Here is an 18504-nt window from a genome sequence, read left to right on the forward strand (position 1 = left end):
ACTTGAAAAAAAATCGGAAAACCAGCTGATTCATGGGTTATGAACTCTAGTGTACTTATAGCACAGAAAGTACTTAGAGGGACCGTGCTTATAGTTTATACAAAGCAATGCAGTGCAGAGATTTATCACATATTTTGATATTTACGTACTTTTAATTCGTATTTACTTTATATCAATAAATTTGTATCTGATTATCTTTTCGAATTCTACAATCTACCGCGCATTTTTGCGGCTATATCTCGGATGTTGCCTGATGAATTTGGATTGTTATTTTAGCGGATAGTCAGGCTGACTCAGGCAGTACTGTTGATGCCAATGCGCGATATTGGACACCATAAGTGATAAGGAGCCACTGCACCAGTGTTGTGGAATCACGGTTTACTGATAAAACATCTGGAAGCAGACGATCCTTGCAGAATGTTGGACATTTACGGGCTCGTCAGCGTTCTGCCTCGTCTTCCGCTGACGATTGAGTCGTTAGCTACCTACGGTATGGCCACGGGGATTCCTTTTTGTGCTTAAACTGATGTCGGGTGTGCAGTTCTGAATGACGCTTGTTTCACTGTTTCGCAGAGGACAACATCTTCGTGGGCACCCGCGAGGGCCATCTGATCATGTACAAAACGGAGTTCCGTGGCACATTCAATAAAGGTTAGTGCGATTCATCGCGCCAGTCTTTTTGACTTGCACTTGCAAGTTGCAATATTTTTCGCTACCTTGGCCACGATTTGAATAGTTTCTCGTGATAGATGGCATCGAAGAGGCAGAGATATCTTTGGTGAAATCAAGCAAGAATTTCTCCAAGAAGCCCATTTCCCAGGTAATTTGTGAATATTTTTCTTTAGTTTCCTCGCCCAAAAGAGCGTATTGTCCAATTTACGCCATTTAAATCTGCGATAATTAAACGTTGACATTTGTTTGGTGATTTGTTAACTTTGAGATATTTATGGTACTTTATTTTATGGTACTTTATTTTTTTAAAAATTTCTTTATTAAATTTCTTTATTTTTTTATTTAAATTTCTTTATTGGTGGGTGATTTATTAACTTTGACATATTTTTTATGGTGCTTGATTTTTTGGGAGTTTATCTTTTTATTTCGGCTATTCGTTTTTCTTTGATTTATCTGTTTTGGTTAAGTACTTACTTTTTTAGTTTTGGTTAATTTTTTTTAGTTTTTAATTAATTATATTTTCAAATTATTTTGCGCATTTTGCCAGTTTCTTGGTTGCAGTTGGCAGTGATTCCGGAGTTTCACATGCTGGTGTGTTTATCCGACAACATTGTGAGCATTCACGATCTGGGCTCGACCGAATCGGGCAGTTTCCCGGTGCTGGACACGTTGAGCAAGACAAAAGGCGCCACTCTCTTCACGTTGTGCACCGTACGGGATCCCGAGTCCAAATTCAACACCAAAGTGACCATGTGTGTGGTTGTTCGCCAACGATTGCTGGTACGCTACTTGTTTAAAATAAATCGTAAATTTTCTGGGGAAAAATAATTTTTCTTGATGTAAAACTACCCGGTTGCTCTGCCAGCCAACTTTGTTCAAAGCCATATCTATATGATAATGATTTTCGTTATTTTATTTTTCGTTGTGGAAAAAATAGCTGTTGTATGTTTTACTTTGTCGGTTTTGCGTCTTTAGCGTTTTTCCGTTTCTTGCTTAGATTGATGTGTTTAGTACAGTGATTTTTTTGTCTGATATACATTTATGTTTCAGGTGTATCACTTGAAGTCTTCATACGAGAAAAAATTCGAGGAAGTGCAGGTTGGTTATCCTGCGCTTTTCATTTGCCGAAATTCCGCTAATATGTTGCATTTTGCAGACCGGTGCTAAATTAATGGTGCCCGATACACCGAAATGTGTGGTGTGGGTCAACGATGTGTTGTACGTGAATGTTGCCGGAGAATATCAACGAATGAGGGTACGTTTTATTTGTACCTTTCTGCTTCTGTGGATGATAAAGTCTGTGTGAATTTTCGCATGCTTATCGTACAGTATTCCACCAGATTCGCAAACTGTCTTTCTAGTTGAACGGCGATTACGACAAACTCTTCCCCATCGATAAGAACCAGGAGCCCAAGATCTTGCCGCTGCCGGACGGGCGTATCGCTTTCGGTTACGATAACCGCTGCGTGTTTGCCACGCCCGACGGGAACATTAGCCGCGAGACGCTGACGTGGTCCGGTGTGCCCAACCAGATCGCGCAGGATGCCCCGTTCCTCTTGCCCTCTTCCCCAATTATGTGGAGATCCGTCCGTACGAACCAGCCGGCAAGGGCGACGAGGCCATGCAGCGGATCGAGATTGCCAAGGCCAAATGGGCCTGTGAATCGCACACCAAGGGAATCACGTATATTGCGTCGCCCACGGCGATCTGGGCGCTGAAGAGCGCCACGTCGGTGCAGCTGATTGATCGGCTGCTGAATGCCAAACAGTTTGAATTAGCGGAAAATATTGCGGTAAACAATTAGAAAAAATTAGAAAATTCTAGTTCTGCTTTTTTGTTGCTTACCTTACAGTAACTGGATTTATCAGTTTACTTTGGATTTTCGTACGTACAGTTGTATATACACTTTTTTCGGCATGTTATTGTGCTGTTATTTTTTGGTTTGCAGAAATACTCGACAGTGGGCGAATCCATCAAGACGGAATGGTTTCAGCGGATTCGAAATATTTATGCGTTCCAGCTGTTTTGTGATCATGAATTTCGCAGATCGTTCGGTCTGTACTCTGAACTGGGCACGGAGCCACCGTTTGTAATCGGTTTACTGCCGGACTTCCTTCCCACGGTCAGAGAAACCATGGTGTATCCCAGTAAATTGCCCGAACTAACCGGCTCGTCGCTGGAGAAAGCCACATTTGCGCTCATCGAATATCTAACCGAGGTAATTTTATTAGACAGGAATGTGACGAAAACAGGACTGGGAAAGGGAATCGATCACAGATTTTCCGATTTACAGTAGATACTGCATATTGTTTGTTTTACCGTTTAAGTACAAGTATACTATAATCACTTGAAAGTGTGTAATGTTAATAATTTGAACAAATTACACTTTGTTTAACGAAATTCTGTAATAATCTGATTTTTGTTGAACCTCTTAATTTTCTGCAGTTTAATCAACTTGAGTTTTGCCCTGTTGCACTGTAATACCGTTTGATTTTCTGTGTAACTTTTGTGTTTGGGTGTACAGTGGCGACAGAAATTGAGTCTGGAAAGCAGCCGTCGCAATGGTGAACGCACTGAAGAAGAAATCGCCAAATCGGACGCATTAATGCAGATTGTAGATACATCGCTACTCAAGTGCTACTTGGTAACGAACCGCTTCCTGGTCAGCACGCTGCTGCGCCTGCCCGATAACCACTGCAACTTTGAGGAAAGCGAGCGTTGCTTGAAGAAAGCCGACCGTCTGGATGAGCTGATCATTTTGTACAAAAGCAAAAAGTGCCATAAGAAAGGTCAGTTGTCAGTCTTGTATGGATAACTGCTTCCGGATTTTTACGTACTTAACGGACTGTTTTTTTTAACAGCGTTGGAGTTTTTAAAAGGCCAGATGGATCTGCCGAAATCGACCTTAGCTGGCCATTTGAAAATGGCGCAGTATCTGGGAGAAATCGCCAAAGATGAACTGGATTTGGTGTTTCAGTATGCGCGCTACGTTATCCGAGCGAAACCCATTGATGGTCTAAAGGTGCGTTCCGTGTTCCTTGTACATTACCGCAAAGCAGTACTAGAATTGTTTGAATATGTGTGTGTTGTTACTTGTTTGTGTTGATTCTCGTGCATTATTAATTTTTGATTAAATTTTTTGTTCCTCAAAACACAATGACTATTTCTTGTAAATCGCTGCAGTTTTGCATAATTTTTGTTGTTGTAATACAGTACTCGTACGCATTCTGTACGTGGAACGAACTGGATGTTTGATAGCAACTTGTAAGCTGATTCATTTCTCGTAACTGCGACCATGAAAGTTATTGCTGTTAATTTATTAAACAATGACGGTTATAGGCATTTAACGTCGTGTTTTTTTGACAGATTTTCACGGATGAGAATTTTGACTGCATCGACATTCCGCGCGATCGGGTGTTTGAATTTTTGAATCGGAATGCGCCGGACCTCGTGGTGCCCTATTTGGAGCACATTATCAATGTGTGGAACGATGAGACGGATGCGTTCCATACTGCACTGGCGGAAGCCTACATCAAGCGCGTGGCGGCATTGATTAAAGATAACGGTGACGCGGTGGCCATCTCGGAGTTGCGGAAGACGTTGCAGGGTTTCTTGGCTGCTTCCGAGCACTATACACCGGCGGTCCTGCTAGCACATGTTCCGCTTAATTGTAAGGCTCGTGCAGTGCTATTATAAAACAAACGACACGGCTTTCTTAAGAACCTGTAGTGTACAAATACTGTAGAAGTATGTGTAAAGCTTCAGCATATTTATTAGTGGTAAATTTTGCCAATGAATGTTCATTGTGTATTGAAAGAGTTTATGTGGGTGTTTTACGTGATACCTTTTTCTTATTTTGACCCTTGTTTATATTTGTTTTGTATAATGTTTCGAAAATTTGTTTTAAAGACAGTTCACGCAAAAATGTGTGCAGTGCATACGTTAGCATCCTAGTAGCGATTCACGTTTTGGTTTATGCCGGTGACGATCAGCGTTGGATAAATCGGAGTTTTTCTTCTTCCAGGCATGTTCGAAGAACGCGCGCTGATTTTGGGGCGCATGGGTCGGTTTGAGCAGGCTCTCGGACTGTATGTTCATGTGCTGAAGGATGACGACAAAGCCGAAAAGTGAGTATTCCTTTTACAGCGTTGGCGTCGTTACGCTGTGGAGCAACCTTTAGGTTGTTCGTAGATTTTATTGACGTTTCCATTCGGCTGTGCATTTTGTGTTAACGACTTGCATCATTGTAGGTTCTGTGAGCAGTTTTACGATCCAAAGAACATCGACGCCTCCCAAGTATATTATCTTCTATTTAAAACCTACGTCAAACCACCGGAACCCAGTACACTGGGCGTTTTGCTGAATGATCCGCCCTCCACAGAACGGAAGCTGGACGAAGCCTTCCGCATCCTCCGCCGACACAGCAGCCGTATCGACTACGCCAAGGGCATGGAGCTGGTGCCGAAGACGGTGTCCGTGGCGGAACTGTCGGATTTTCTCATCACGGCGCTGCAGGTGCTGACAGCCCGTCGCCGCCAGGTGGAACTGATGAAGAGTCTGCATTACGCGGAGTATCTACAGATGCAGTACCGGCGTATTGTCTGGGAGGGTGAGATGTTCACGCTGAGTGAGGATGATACGTGTGAGATCTGCCGGAAGCGAATCGGCAGAAACACGTAAGACAATTCGTCAATATCGCTGCCCGTAACCGAGAACAGGTATTGATAATTATTTAACTAATTCCTTTTTTTGCAGAGCTTTTATCCGAACTCCTAATAAAAAGCTTCGTCATTACGCTTGTGGAAACATTCCCAGACGCTAAATGGACCAAGTCACTGATTTCCGTTCGATATTTTTTGGATTTGTCTTGTCTGTGATTTTGTTCTTTCCGTACCATTTTACAAGTTTTGCATGCTGCGTTCAGTACGCTGCATGAGAGTTGATGCTTTTTTTATTATGTACTGTTCTGGAAATGTTTTGGGTTTTGCGCAGCTAAAGTACTGTACTTACCGGTTCACCAGACGTATTATAAACAGTTATAAAACATTTACGAAAGTATGCTTTGTGGTAAAAAATAACAATCTGAATTTTTGCAACCGGATCTCCGCAGCGGTTTCCATACGTGCAGTTGACCAATTGTATACACGTACATTTTTTATACATTTTGCGTACTAGCTTGGTAAAAATTAATGATATTTGTAGCAGTGAATATGAATACTTCTATCTATATTTCCATGTACTGTGCGCAGTCACTGCGTTAAGTAAAAAAAAGTATAAGTTAAAAAGCAATCGTGCATTCTATTTCAGTTAGTATGTACTGTAATCAATCGCACAGACCGTACAAGCGAGTAGATGCCGTTTTTATTCGTTCCCGATCGCAACTTGACTTTCTAACAGAACAACTTGAGATGTTCACGCTGAGTGAGGATGATACGTGTGAGATCTGCCGGAAGCGAATCGGCAGAAACACGTAAGACAATTCGTCAATATCGCTGCCCGTAACCGAGAACAGGTATTGATAATTATTTAACTAATTCCTTTTTTTGCAGAGCTTTTATCCGAACTCCTAATAAAAAGCTTCGTCATTACGCTTGTGGAAACATTCCCAGACGCTAAATGGACCAAGTCACTGATTTCCGTTCGATATTTTTTGGATTTGTCTTGTCTGTGATTTTGTTCTTTCCGTACCATTTTACAAGTTTTGCATGCTGCGTTCAGTACGCTGCATGAGAGTTGATGCTTTTTTTATTATACACTGTTCTGGAAATGTTTTGGGTTTTGCGCAGCTAAAGTAATTGTACTTACCGGTTCACCAGACGTATTATAAACAGTTATAAAACATTTACGAAAGTATGCTTTGTGGTAAAAAATAACAATCTGAATTTTGCAACCGATTCCGCAGCGGTTTCCATACGTGCAGTTGACCAATTGTATACACGTACATTTTTTATACATTTTGCGTACTAGCTTGGTAAAATTAATGATATTTGTAGCAGTGAATATGAATACTTCTATCTATATTTCCATGTACTGTGCGCAGTCACTGCGTTAAGTAAAAAAAAGTATAAGTTAAAAAGCAATCGTGCATTCTATTTCAGTTAGTATGTACTGTAATCAATCGCACAGACCGTACAAGCGAGTAGATGCCGTTTTTATTCGTTCCCGATCGCAACTTGACTTTCTAACAGAACAACTTCGCCAGAAAATAATGATTAACAATTTCCTTCTGTGCTTTGCTGATAGAATTCAAGCTCTTTTCCTTCAAGAACGTATCCGTCGGCGCGGCCCACTTGCCCCGGTCGAGAAGATATACACGCTGCAATACACAAAACATTTCGATGAATAAATTTCTACACAAATACTGATTAAACCTTCACATTACTTGCTAGTTTATTTCTCAATATGTACAAAGGCGAGCTTCGCTCAACAAATAAGATCAAATGAAGAACTTGTCCCAATTAACATGGGAAGGGACTGTGCACAATACACTCATAGCAATACATGTGAGACCGGCATTGTTACGTTAAAAGAGATCGGTAAGAAGTTGTTTTTAAGGACGGGTGAGAGCCGCTCTATTTGTTTTTTGTTTCAGCGTTTAAGTTTGGATGCGTGGTAATGCTATGAGTGTATTGTTCACATTACTTATTTTCAATAGCATTCACATGGTCAACAATCGAAATAATAATCAATGCAACAGGAATAACTCACCAAGCACACGACCACCCATAAACTGATCATCCAATCCCGGTTCCACTTTACCGCCGATCTGACGCTCCTTCAGCTTCTTGAGCGCCTTGCCTTTACGCTCACGATTAAGGTTCTTCTCTTCCGCTTCCGACTGGAAATAATCAAAATCAGAACGTTAACAAACTCCATCAACACTTTCTAGACTGTATAAAATAGTTAACCTGCTCATTACATAATAATTAAGGTTTTAAACATCGTTTTAAAAATAAACAGGACATCAGCGAAATATAAATTTGCAACACAGACACTGTTCAGCCGAAAGATGGTTATAGCCATCACATGCCCCTTCAAGAAAGAATTCATCCAGTAAGAAATCAGGAAAAATAGATACGATACAATGGTACATTAATCAATAATAATAATATACTGGAAAATTCAATGCAAGGTCACAGCGCTAACTACTGCCATTGCATTCTGCGAATAAAACACAACGAGTACAAAAAGTGATTATCTTACCAGTTTCGCTCCCTTCTTCCGGCCGAGGGGAAGTCCGTAGTGTGCTTCGTACCACGTACGGAAAGGTGTGGCATCGATCACGACGATGGCGTTCTTGACGAGGGTTTTCGTGCGGACCAACTCGTTGTTGCTGGCATTGTAGACCACGTCTACAATACGCGTCTTACGCGTACAATCTGCACAGGAAAAAATACACATAAAATTTTTAGGATTTTCTATCATATTAAATTTAACCAGATAACGAAAACACGTGCATAGAAATTTTAAGTAGCAAATTTGATAATTATGAAAGCTGCTGGAATCAGGGAAAATAAAGCTTCAGCATTCACGTACTGTCAGCCGAAAGATGGTTGAAACATCATTTTCCACTGCAGCTAAATAATTACTGATCTCCTATACTTCTCGTGTTGGTCATTAAATGCTTACTTTCTGAACCCCATGAGAAATTGCCATGGTCCAAACGAAGAGCTCGGAATTTAAGGTTGCCACCCATGACACGCACGGTGTGGACACGGGAGGCTCCAATCTGCAGAAAAATAATTTTTTCACTTTTTAAATGAATGTAGACAATCACCAAATGCTTTGGTATCCTAAAAAAATCGAGAACCAAGCGAAGCTGCTAAAGCTAGGGATATCATAAATTTCCAAAAGAAAACCCAAGAACCAAGCGGCACTCCACAGAAAATGGCCAACATATCAACAATGTCTCGCTAATTTTCAATTTCTTGAATTGTTATCCCATTTCACTGCATTCTGCATCGGGAGTCGCTGGGAAAACTTCTATTTTTGATTTAAAATTAAGTCGTGAAATGGCTCACCTTGGTGTTGGCGGCCGGGCGACCCAACTCGTACTTCCTCTTCTTGCGGGTGATGGCGCGTTTTCCTCCGGTCTTGCGTCGTTTATGGATATGATCCCGGTTAATACCTGCAGAAAACCATCAGTGCTAACCAGGGAAGAAGTGTGCAAACATTGAGGCATCGTGAGAGAACCAAGCAGGAACTTTGACTGTTTCACCGTGAGATGAAGTCACCAGACCACGGAAAACTGTCCAAGTTGGGTATGTATGCTTGAATATCAACTTACCCATTCTGGTTGTTTGTTATATCCAAGGGAATAATTAAAGGAAACGAAAAACTAAGAGAAAAACTAGAAAACCCTTTCTGCAGATTCCATCTAAATCTGCGCATCCAAGAGCCGCGTGTTACGAGCCGATCATCAGCGGCAAAAATCATGTTCAGACCGCAGTAGCATGGAACACGGCCTAGCCTGTCTCAGTGGTACAGGCTTACCGTTACGGTACATCGACTCGACGCACTTCAGCGCATTAACTGGCAAGAGTTGTCATATGTATCGGATCCTAGGGCGGTATGGACTTTTGAGGTTCACCTTTTTGGGGGGCAGTCACATATTTTTCCTTTTTTGCGTACCGGAAACGATGATGAAATCGAAAATCCGAAATCGCCTAACAAAATTTTGTTCCGGCGCAAATCACTGGCTTCAGTTTTTCCTTTTTGTGGCATCTGAAGAATATGTGACTGACTTTCTTTACTCCTGCTTTGTTTTTCTTGTGAATGTACCCTTAATATTTTTTACTCCATCTTATTGTTGGCTAGTTGTGAGTGCTCGGTCGTAGCTTATCCGGGACGAATGAAGCGCCAGTATTTCAGCGTTAACTGTAAAGGCGCTCCGACAGTGTCTCCGATCTCCGAGCATATCGATCTTCTGGATATATTTCGCAGCAAGAAATGCGTAAATATTTGTGCGCCGATGGTGGAGTATTCCAGGTATTTCATGGGGAGAATCCCCAACACAGGGCGAGAATTTTTGCGATGCGGGAAGCCTGGAAATTGTGAATGATCATAAGCCCTTTATTAGTCACGATAATAAATAGCAATAATTTTGTGTTCAGCTTGCTTTTCTTTTACGTAAATTGATATATTTATGCGGTCTCTGAACAGGGTACGCTTCCGCAATTTATCGCGCCAGTATGGAGTGGATATCGCCTATTCTCCTATGATTATCGCGGAGGATTTCGCCAATAATCGCATACAGCGTCTGGGAGAATGGGAAACGAGCGATGGTGAGAGTCCAATGCGCAGTTATGTTGTCGGTGTTTTATCTGGTTAGACAGTTTGTGTTATGCATGGAAATTATTACCGTGATCAGTAGGGTGATGTTTCGCATTATAGATGACAGGCCGTTAATTGTTCAGTTCGGGACGAATGATCCTGTTGCCTATGCCGACGCAGCGGAGATTGTCTATCCGTAAGTTATATGTGCGAATTATTTTTGAACTGACTTTTAATTTTATTTTTGATGTGCTGAGGGGTATTGAATTCTGAGATCGCGGTGTTGATCTGATGAATTTTGAGGTTTGGAGTTGATGAATCCCTGTTGCAGGTATTGTAACGGTGTGGATCTGAATTGTGGATGTCCTCAAAAGTGGGTGCATTAACTGATTTCTTGGGAACTGATCGAATCTGTTTATTGTATTCCTGTCACTGCCTGATACATCCTGTATACTCTTACTTCCGCACCGCTTACGTTAGGCTCGTTTTCTCTCTTTTCGCAATGCTATAAAAGAGGTTTCGCGACTTTCGTTGTCGATTTACTAAACTGGAACGTTTGTACAGTGACCAGCTTGATAGGTTTGCCGTGATGTTACTGTACAACCCAAAAATGTTGGAGCAGTTAAATAGAAGAACATGGACATTGTTCCGTTGCTGATCGGCTTTTCTTGCAGATGGGCCATACGACGGTGTATCGGATCGTGTCTGCTAAAGAAGCCCGAACTCCTGCAGGATATGCTACGGCAGCTGCATAACCGTCTCCCAAGTACAAACTTCTCCAAAACCATTAAAATTCGTCTTCAGGATGATCTCACGTGAGTTTAAAATCAGCTCAATAAACTGAAGTGCTTAATTAAATACGCTTAATACCGCCAGAGCGATTAAGAATACTCCTTTGTCGAAAACCGTTCGTTTTGCTGTATAAGAAACGTTTCTGCTTGTGTAATGTGTACCACCAGTGTGTTACTCTTCTTCTTGATAATATGCCTTCCTCGGCGGATTTTTCCGTTTGTTTCTGAATGGTAGTGTAATCTTAGCGCAACCTAAACGGTTTCAATCCGTTTCCAGAAAACGTGGATGCATGTTCGATGTTGATATCATCGAACATGCATCCATGTTTTATCATCGACACGCATCCACGTCGTATGTCCCTACTTGTAAAATACTTGTTGACTTTTGCAGTAAAACCGTGGAGTTGTGTCGGCAAGCGGAAGCCGCCGGTGTCACGTGGATTGCCGTTCATGGACGCACTCCCGACGCCATCGTCCTCACCGGTTGCCCGGTGAATTACGATGCCATTAAGCTGGTCAAAGATTCCGTCAGCGTCCCGGTGGTGGCCAATGGGGATGCGTACAACATGGCCGATGTCGACAGGATCATCGAGCAGACCGGAGCCGATGGAGTCATGGCGGCGCGGGGACTCTTGAGAAATCCGACTATGTTCGCCGGTTATGAGAAATGTCCTTTTCCCGTTATGAAGGAATGGGTAAGAAACATTTAGAAATATTCAGTAGGCAGTTATCAAGTACAGATACGTACAGAGAGCTCTGTACACCATAAATATTGCACAGATACGATACTGCACTGTTAGTTATGTTGTACTGCTCCGTGAAATGATGTTTATTTTAACAGCTTACCAGTTGTATATTTTTTTATTGTTTATTTCAACAGATTTGAATTTAACGTAATTCAACGGATTTGAATTTAACGCTTACACGAAACTTGAAAGTACTTACTTGAATAAGGGTAATTGACGAAAGTAAAATAATTGTATTGCTCTGGTAGTTCTTGCTGCACAAGTTAACCATCTGTGACACAAGATTAATAATCGCCGTATTTATTTAGTTTTTGTTATCTGTAAGAGCCAGATTGCGTGTCTCAGATTGCCATGTTGTGTGTTTCAGATTGCCATGTTTGAGGGTGAGACGGACTACCTGGCATGGACTGAATGCCATCATCATCTGCTGAAAATGGTACAACCGTACTTGACCAAAGCCGAGCTGGGGGAATTTTCCGGCTTGGTCAAGCAGAATGCGTTAATCATGGAGTTTATGAGGAATAAACTGCCCGAATTCGACAAGGTCGAAGGATAGATCATTTTTGATTTCCGTTTTGGAGTTTTATTTTTTATTCTTTGGTCATGATTTTGTTCCCTGTGGTAACAGAATGCGGTAAACTGGGATAAAACCAGTTGATATTAAACTTTATTGATCACATGAAACAGCGTAAAACTTTTAGAAAGAATTGCAGGTGTGTTATTTTGTGTTTGTGTGTCTTTGTTGGCGATGTGTGGATAGATTTTTTACCCAGTAAAATGAAAATTACCGGATGCAGTTAGATTGCTGTAGAATGCTCAATCGTGTGTGTACTTATTTAATCGTAAAAAAACTATTTCTGGTGTTGAGAATTTGAGACAGGTTAACGTAAACAGTTACCGGTTGATCATCAAATTTAATTCATTTGATAAATAAATGAAGAGAGTCTGTTGTGACTGATCAGTAATTTCATTGTGCGTTGTATTTGTGTGAAAAAAATTCATCTCTACTTGTTGGATCTGATTGGTCAAATCAAAAACATAATGCTCTACTTCGTTCAAACTGCGAATTATTCGGCTCATCGATAAAGTTACAAGCCCGTCCTACCATGAAGAGCCCGTACACTACGTTCTTCCGCTATTCCTACTCGTTTCAGTTATTAGTAGTGACTCATACGAGTTACGAGTGATGTACAATTGGCATCCGCCGCGGGAGGGTTGTTTGCACAAACCTGCCTATTCGTCAGATCTGAGATCTCGTACTGCATTTTTACACCAGCGCTGAAGGTGAATGAACACGCACTCCGCACTCGATCAAGAATCAAGATGGCAGGCTGCGCCGCAGCTGATTTTTATCTCGACGATTTCCTTCCTCGAACAATGTCATCCAGGCTCCAGCATTTTCATCGTTCATCGTTAAGTTGATAATTATTTTTTCCGTCTGGATGTGCGGAGCACGATATGTGACCATTACTAGTCATAAAGCATAATCATTGAGCAGTAACGGATGTGCAGTTCCATCCTGGTGTATCATTCAGCGTATCCCCAGGCCCCAGTCCAAACTGGAGCAGTCAGAAATCACCTAGCCGATCGTCATTTCCTTGTTTCCCACATTGTAGAACTGGTACGGTATCTCTTGCTAACATTCGCACAGCATTGAACATGCCTTGTTTTTGCATAGTAAGGAGAGGGTACCATGGACGCGCGCCCCCATCATCCCGTTATCCCGTTGGGTCGTCATCGGGCAGCCAGTTCCCCCGGTCCCATGGACCACTCCATCCTCTCCCTGTACCACAACGTCGAGATCCCCGCGGCCCTGCGTGCCGCGGTGCCCCTGATCTCCCATCCCGTCCGCCGGATGTCCGCCTCCTATCCCGTGATCCCGCCGACCTCTTCCCGTAACCCGCGTGTCATCCGTGAAGCCGTCCTACATTCCCGCTGCCTGTCTGAGAATAGCGAGGCCAAACCGTCGCCGTCAGTGAAGCCAAAGATGGAGTTCTACGCCAGCAAGTCCTCTCCCAAACCGCCGCCCCGTGTGGAGGACCTCCCGTTGCCCCCGGAGGAGTGGCTGCTGGAGAGTTCGGGAAGTGAGAGCGGGTCGGTGTTTGAGAAGGAAGATGAGGAGAATAAACCGACGGATCCTGTGATGACGCACACGCACACTGTGATGCAGCTGCGCGCTCAGTTTCTCACTGTGACACTGAAGACATTGCTCAGAATGAGTGCCTGAAAGCAGGCACTGTGCCAATCTCGTCGGATTTGGATTGCCCGTCTTATCGTTGATTTAGTGGTTTTTATGGTTTTACTTCACCGCGACGCTGATTATTACGGTATAACACTTACCGTAATTCCATTCGATATCCACATTATATCCGTTTTTGTTGATTTTTCAGTAGTATTTTGGCCTTTTTTTAATTCCGGATGCGATTCAGGGATTGCCTTGCGTTTTCTGTACATAGAGACATGAGTCATATGACAATTTTCTATATGAATTTTTTGGATTTAAGGTTTAACAGGGGAGTGCGACTTTGGTTATGTACTCCCGGTTCGGTTTTTGAATTCGAAAGCTTTTATAGGGAAATTGGTCGGCGTTTTCTTTCTCTTAACACGATGGTAAATTTATTATTTAACTAATCATTCCCTACAATTGATTATTTTCGTTTAGTTTTGTACAGTATGGTTGTGCTGTTATGGTTTAAGCGACTACGCATACTGTATTAGATTATCGCTGCACTGACTTGTTCGACGGAAGGCATGTTTCGCGATGGCATTGCGTTTTGTTTGATGATCGTTATATGATTCTAAGACTCTCATTCTGTCAGTACGCACTGCTACTTGTACTGTAATAGTTTGTTTTCCTATGACCGGGTCACTTGCATGTGGCCGTTGGTTCGATGTTATGAGCATAGCTTTTGTCATTTGCAAAACCATAAAAAATGGGTCTAACCGGCCCGAAAAAAATTTATTTCGGTTCTGCATCAAATAGATTTAAAATGTACGAAATATTGGCATTTTTGTCAGTACGGTGTGCCGTGTGCGCATAGAAATCATATAAACTATTGTCACAGAGTTTTCGATTCTGGTTCTCTAATTCGATGAGGCATCATTCTGTCCATTGAACCAAAAACTCACAGAAAAACTAACGGATAAACTCCGAACAAAATGCCAACATCGGGCCGGAATATACAGCATATCACCCGCTTCCAGAATTCCTTCTTCGTATTTGGCTTCGCTAAATTTGGGAAACCTGTCTAAATCGGGATTTTCCACATCCACCTGCAAAAATATCCAAGGTAGAAAATAATAAAAAACGAACATTGACCAGTACACAACACGCAGGATTGTAAATTAACATTAAACATTCCGAAATTTTTTTTTATTCTTTTTGGAAATTTTGATTCCTGCAAAAAGTAGCATTTCAAAAGAAATAAATTGAAAATTGGTGGAAAAAATTCTGCAACACATTTTATTTACGCAATATAGGCAAGAAAGCATGGTACATATTTTCAAGCCGCTTATAAAATAATAAGTGTTTTTGGAAAGATATTTTTATGCAGGAGATAACATTTAGTTCAGGATTTCAGTTTTCGATGCGAAGTACGGCAAGTAATGTAATATCCTACCTGACTAGTATTTCCCAGCATTTTCGACTCATGCGGATACAGCCGCTCACTCTCTTCCTCCCGGTACAGCCGGATAAACTTCTCCCCCATCACCTGACACAGGAAATTCTCCTTGGGATCATAATGCAACGGCGATACGGTGCCTTCCGGCCCAAACCACGCATTGACATCCGGCTCATCATCCCCCGCAAACGCCACATAATCCGGCGTGATAATGTCGTCCGCCAGCCCCGGCGCCTGCCGGAAGAGTTCATGCTGCGCCAGATAGGCCATCTGGCCGTCCGGATTGTCGCGAAGATAGATATAGCGATCGATAAACTGTCCGACCGTCATCAGCTGCTGCGTCCAGTCGGTATCGGTGTAGCGGCGGCCCAATTCCACCGGGACGGTGCGGGAGCCGCACACCTGCCGCAGATATTCCGGCGACCATTTGTCCAGGGCCGGCCATGTGGAGAGGGCACCCTGGATGATCACCGGAGTGTGTGTGGAGAGGTAGGTGGAGTGGAAGGCCTGCAGGGAGGGTAAGTGAACAGTGGGGATGGGATGGCGGATCGCCGGGCGGTGGGAAGGTTTGGGACGTTTGGCCGGATGCAGGTGATCGGTATCTGGAAAATTGGGGGAATCGACGGTTAACAAAATGCGAGAACATTTTAATCGGATCATGTGCATTCAGTTGAATGTGAATTACAACGGTAACAACTGCTCGTATAATCTTTTTGTGTCTAAGCATCGTTCAATTATAAATACCGCGATACAATGAATAAAAATTAAAACCCGTTGTAATACAACTTTTAACTTGGGTTTAGAGCTTTACCGTATGATTAAAAAAATGCAACAAATTACGTAAAATACGTACGTAGTAAAACACAATAATGCTAAAAAATAATACTACTAATTATAAACATGTAAAACAATAAACATTTTTTGAACATAAAACAACATTAAACGACGGAAATATTAGGTAAGTATATGATAATGTAAAAATGCATATGGAGCAGAAATTCGGCGAATTTTCTCCTATTTAAAACAGAAACAAAACATAAACTGCGTAATCATCATTCCCGTAAAACGGCATTTTCAGAAACGGTAAAAACCGATGGCAAAAAAAATATTTTACGAAAATCAGAAGTAACATCTGCAGCGTCATATCTATTTCTAGTTGTAGCTTACTGCCAGCGCTACTGTGCCCGTCGTATGCTGCCACTCCACTACGATACTTCTCCACATTAGAGATGGTGTGAATGAGAATCCCCTCCCAGACATCGCCGCCCATCAGATGGCCCATATCACAGATACGAATCACTTCCTCGCCCAGCGCCTCCGTCGGCTGGCCGCCGCGCACCAGCACCGTGGCCACGGCTTTCAGCCAGGACACCGCGGCGTACAGCGCGTGCCAGTTGGCATCCACGTCGCTCCATTTGCCCGTGTTCAGCTCCTGCCAGGCGTACAGTAAGAGGGTCTCCAGGGGCTGCAGGAGGGAAGCAGGCGCCGCTGCATCACGGGATGCATGCGCCAGGACGTCGCGGATGGCCGCATCCAGGCGGACGATCACGCGGTGTCCGACGACGCTGGCGTCCAGAATGCTGGAGGAACAGGTGGAGATGTCGCAAGGAATGTTGAGGATGTGCTTCCATGCCTCCAGCATCGTGATTAGATAATTACAGTGCTTCAAAACTCACGCAGTACGAGTTCATTTCATGCACTACAAAAATCAACTCAGGAAAAATTGTTTAAAATACAGTGGATGCTCGGCACTAATGCTGGCAACTTAATTGTGAAATTTCTAACGGTTTCAAACCTTAAAATCTACAACTGAAAAAGCGATAAAATTAGAGCGAATAAAATCTACTCCGTTCTCGCGTAGATGTTCGCATTCTAAAAAGGCAAACCGCAAAAGCACAGACTTGTAAGTTGTAACAGCTGTCCTGGGAAGGTCGGTCCTTCGACCGCCGCGGATTATTAAAAAAAAATTCTTACTGTAATATGACAAACTACTATAATACGACAAACAAACTGTCCAGATGCCGAGTCAACCTGCAATATTTCGTACGCCATTTCAGAAATTCCAGATGCAAAAAACAACAACAGTTTCCATAAAGAATGGTTTCGAATAAAATTCGAGAGATACAATTAGATGCCAATATAGTACTTAATTAAGTCGTAAGTTGTTACTGCTGTGCAACGAAATCTTGTCGTTAGAATTAATACGAGTGCAAAAATTAATTCTATACAAGTATCGGTCGCGCTAGCGCGCGACCAGTTGTGTTCAAGGTATGGAGGAATGAAAGAAATTACAAAATATACCTCGTACACCAATAAAATATTTCAAATATAAAACCCCACCGAGGCCAGCTACGAAAATGTTTTAAACATGTAGAAATGCGGACAGCTTTCGAGCTTTCCGGTTAAAATCGATCAGTTTATAAAAACTGTAATAATCTCCGTAGTTTTTCTTTTTGTTTGTCTTTTTCATGTTTTTAATGTAACTTTATATTGCTGATCTAGCCAACTCAAAACTTGACTTTTTTGGTACGACAGATAGTATTTAAACGGTGATAAATGGATGGCGTGGGATCACTTACACCATGCCCATAAAACACCATTCAGCCGATATTTTAGCGCAGAATTAATGGAAACTTGTGGAAACAATTAATAGTTGCTCAAAGTGACCTCGCAGACTGCATCTTTAGCTACTAACTGCAAGATTTTCAGCCATTCAGCCATCTGTTCAGTATTTATTAAAATAAATTAAATACATATTTATTAGATTTAGAGGTTAGTGAATACCTAAGCTGCCACCAGTACCACAGAGCCGCTACGTTAGTGAATCCAGTAAGTTAACGGGCCGCGGGCCGGCTCTAAGATATTCGTATAAATTAGACACTTCAGACCGTGAGATATTGGGGTACTCAGATTTCTAAATATTTTTAAAATTTAGAAACTCTGGAGGCTAAAAGTATTAGAGGTAACGGCCCCGCGCAGCGGGGCCGAGTCGAAATATTTAGAAATTCTTGAAATGTAAAAGCTTTAAAGCTGACTTTGGATGAATTTCTAGTTATTTTGAGGTAATCGAACGAATTTAAGAACGAAAAAATAAGGACGTAAGGATACATGAATCTATTGATATATTTTGCATTATACTCGTACTACTTTATTAATGGTGGTATGAGTATAAAATGATTATAAATACACAAATTAATAAGTGACTGCACAAAAGGCCTTCCGCATTTCGCAGATATGACATCCTATTCCTAATAACGGTGCTGCCATTAAAGCAACATAAGTACAGATGAGTTACTAATGGGTACAAATTATTGAGTACTACATTACAATTTCAAGTTTAAAATGCCACGAACTGGGTGCAGTAAGCTCAACATGCACTCATATCAACGAAAGACAACC

General features: G+C 42.0%; 5 protein-coding genes across 5 annotated transcripts; 3 read left to right on the forward strand and 2 right to left on the reverse strand.

Annotated features, from left to right (window-relative positions):
- Positions 1-78: 78 nt before the first annotated feature.
- On the forward strand, positions 79-5715 carry LOC129598711 (vam6/Vps39-like protein). Its single transcript, XM_055496739.1, is given in 15 exon segments — positions 79-490; positions 574-651; positions 750-820; positions 1234-1452; positions 1723-1770; positions 1829-1927; positions 2034-2226; positions 2229-2464; positions 2621-2890; positions 3197-3461; positions 3534-3694; positions 4039-4342; positions 4697-4799; positions 4923-5348; positions 5428-5715. Coding segments are annotated over 15 exon segments (2613 nt in total). The 5' UTR covers positions 79-417; the 3' UTR covers positions 5495-5715.
- A 1169-nt stretch (positions 5716-6884) lies between these two features.
- On the reverse strand, positions 6885-9100 carry LOC129598750 (40S ribosomal protein S8-like). The gene is made up of 6 exons (XM_055496790.1): positions 8960-9100; positions 8694-8800; positions 8302-8401; positions 7876-8051; positions 7381-7510; positions 6885-6988 (listed from the first exon to the last, which is right to left on the reverse strand). Exons 1-6 carry the CDS (start codon positions 8961-8963, stop codon positions 6885-6887), a joined length of 621 nt encoding a protein of 206 aa, XP_055352765.1. The 5' UTR covers positions 8964-9100.
- A 253-nt stretch (positions 9101-9353) lies between these two features.
- LOC129598721 (tRNA-dihydrouridine(20a/20b) synthase [NAD(P)+]-like) lies at positions 9354-12339 on the forward strand. Its single transcript, XM_055496752.1, has 7 exons — positions 9354-9660; positions 9835-9956; positions 10066-10141; positions 10277-10318; positions 10620-10760; positions 11128-11431; positions 11850-12339. Exons 1-7 carry the CDS (start codon positions 9524-9526, stop codon positions 12036-12038), a joined length of 1011 nt encoding a protein of 336 aa, XP_055352727.1. The 5' UTR covers positions 9354-9523; the 3' UTR covers positions 12039-12339.
- A 434-nt stretch (positions 12340-12773) lies between these two features.
- LOC129598715 (uncharacterized) lies at positions 12774-14436 on the forward strand. The gene is made up of 2 exons (XM_055496744.1): positions 12774-13103; positions 13161-14436. Exon 2 carries the CDS (start codon positions 13176-13178, stop codon positions 13707-13709), a length of 534 nt encoding a protein of 177 aa, XP_055352719.1. The 5' UTR covers positions 12774-13103; positions 13161-13175; the 3' UTR covers positions 13710-14436.
- Positions 14432-17109, reverse strand: LOC129598714 (bifunctional peptidase and arginyl-hydroxylase JMJD5-like). The gene is made up of 3 exons (XM_055496743.1): positions 16273-17109; positions 15103-15707; positions 14432-14755 (listed from the first exon to the last, which is right to left on the reverse strand). The coding sequence occupies exons 1-3, from the start codon at positions 16745-16747 to the stop codon at positions 14567-14569; spliced, it is 1269 nt and encodes a 422-aa protein (XP_055352718.1). The 5' UTR covers positions 16748-17109; the 3' UTR covers positions 14432-14566.
- Positions 17110-18504: the final 1395 nt, after the last annotated feature.

The sequence above is a fragment of the Paramacrobiotus metropolitanus genome, unplaced genomic scaffold (assembly GCF_019649055.1).
Source record: "Paramacrobiotus metropolitanus isolate TYO unplaced genomic scaffold, Prichtersi_v1.0 Parri_scaffold0000128, whole genome shotgun sequence".
Classification (NCBI taxonomy): Eukaryota; Metazoa; Tardigrada; class Eutardigrada; order Parachela; family Macrobiotidae; genus Paramacrobiotus; species Paramacrobiotus metropolitanus.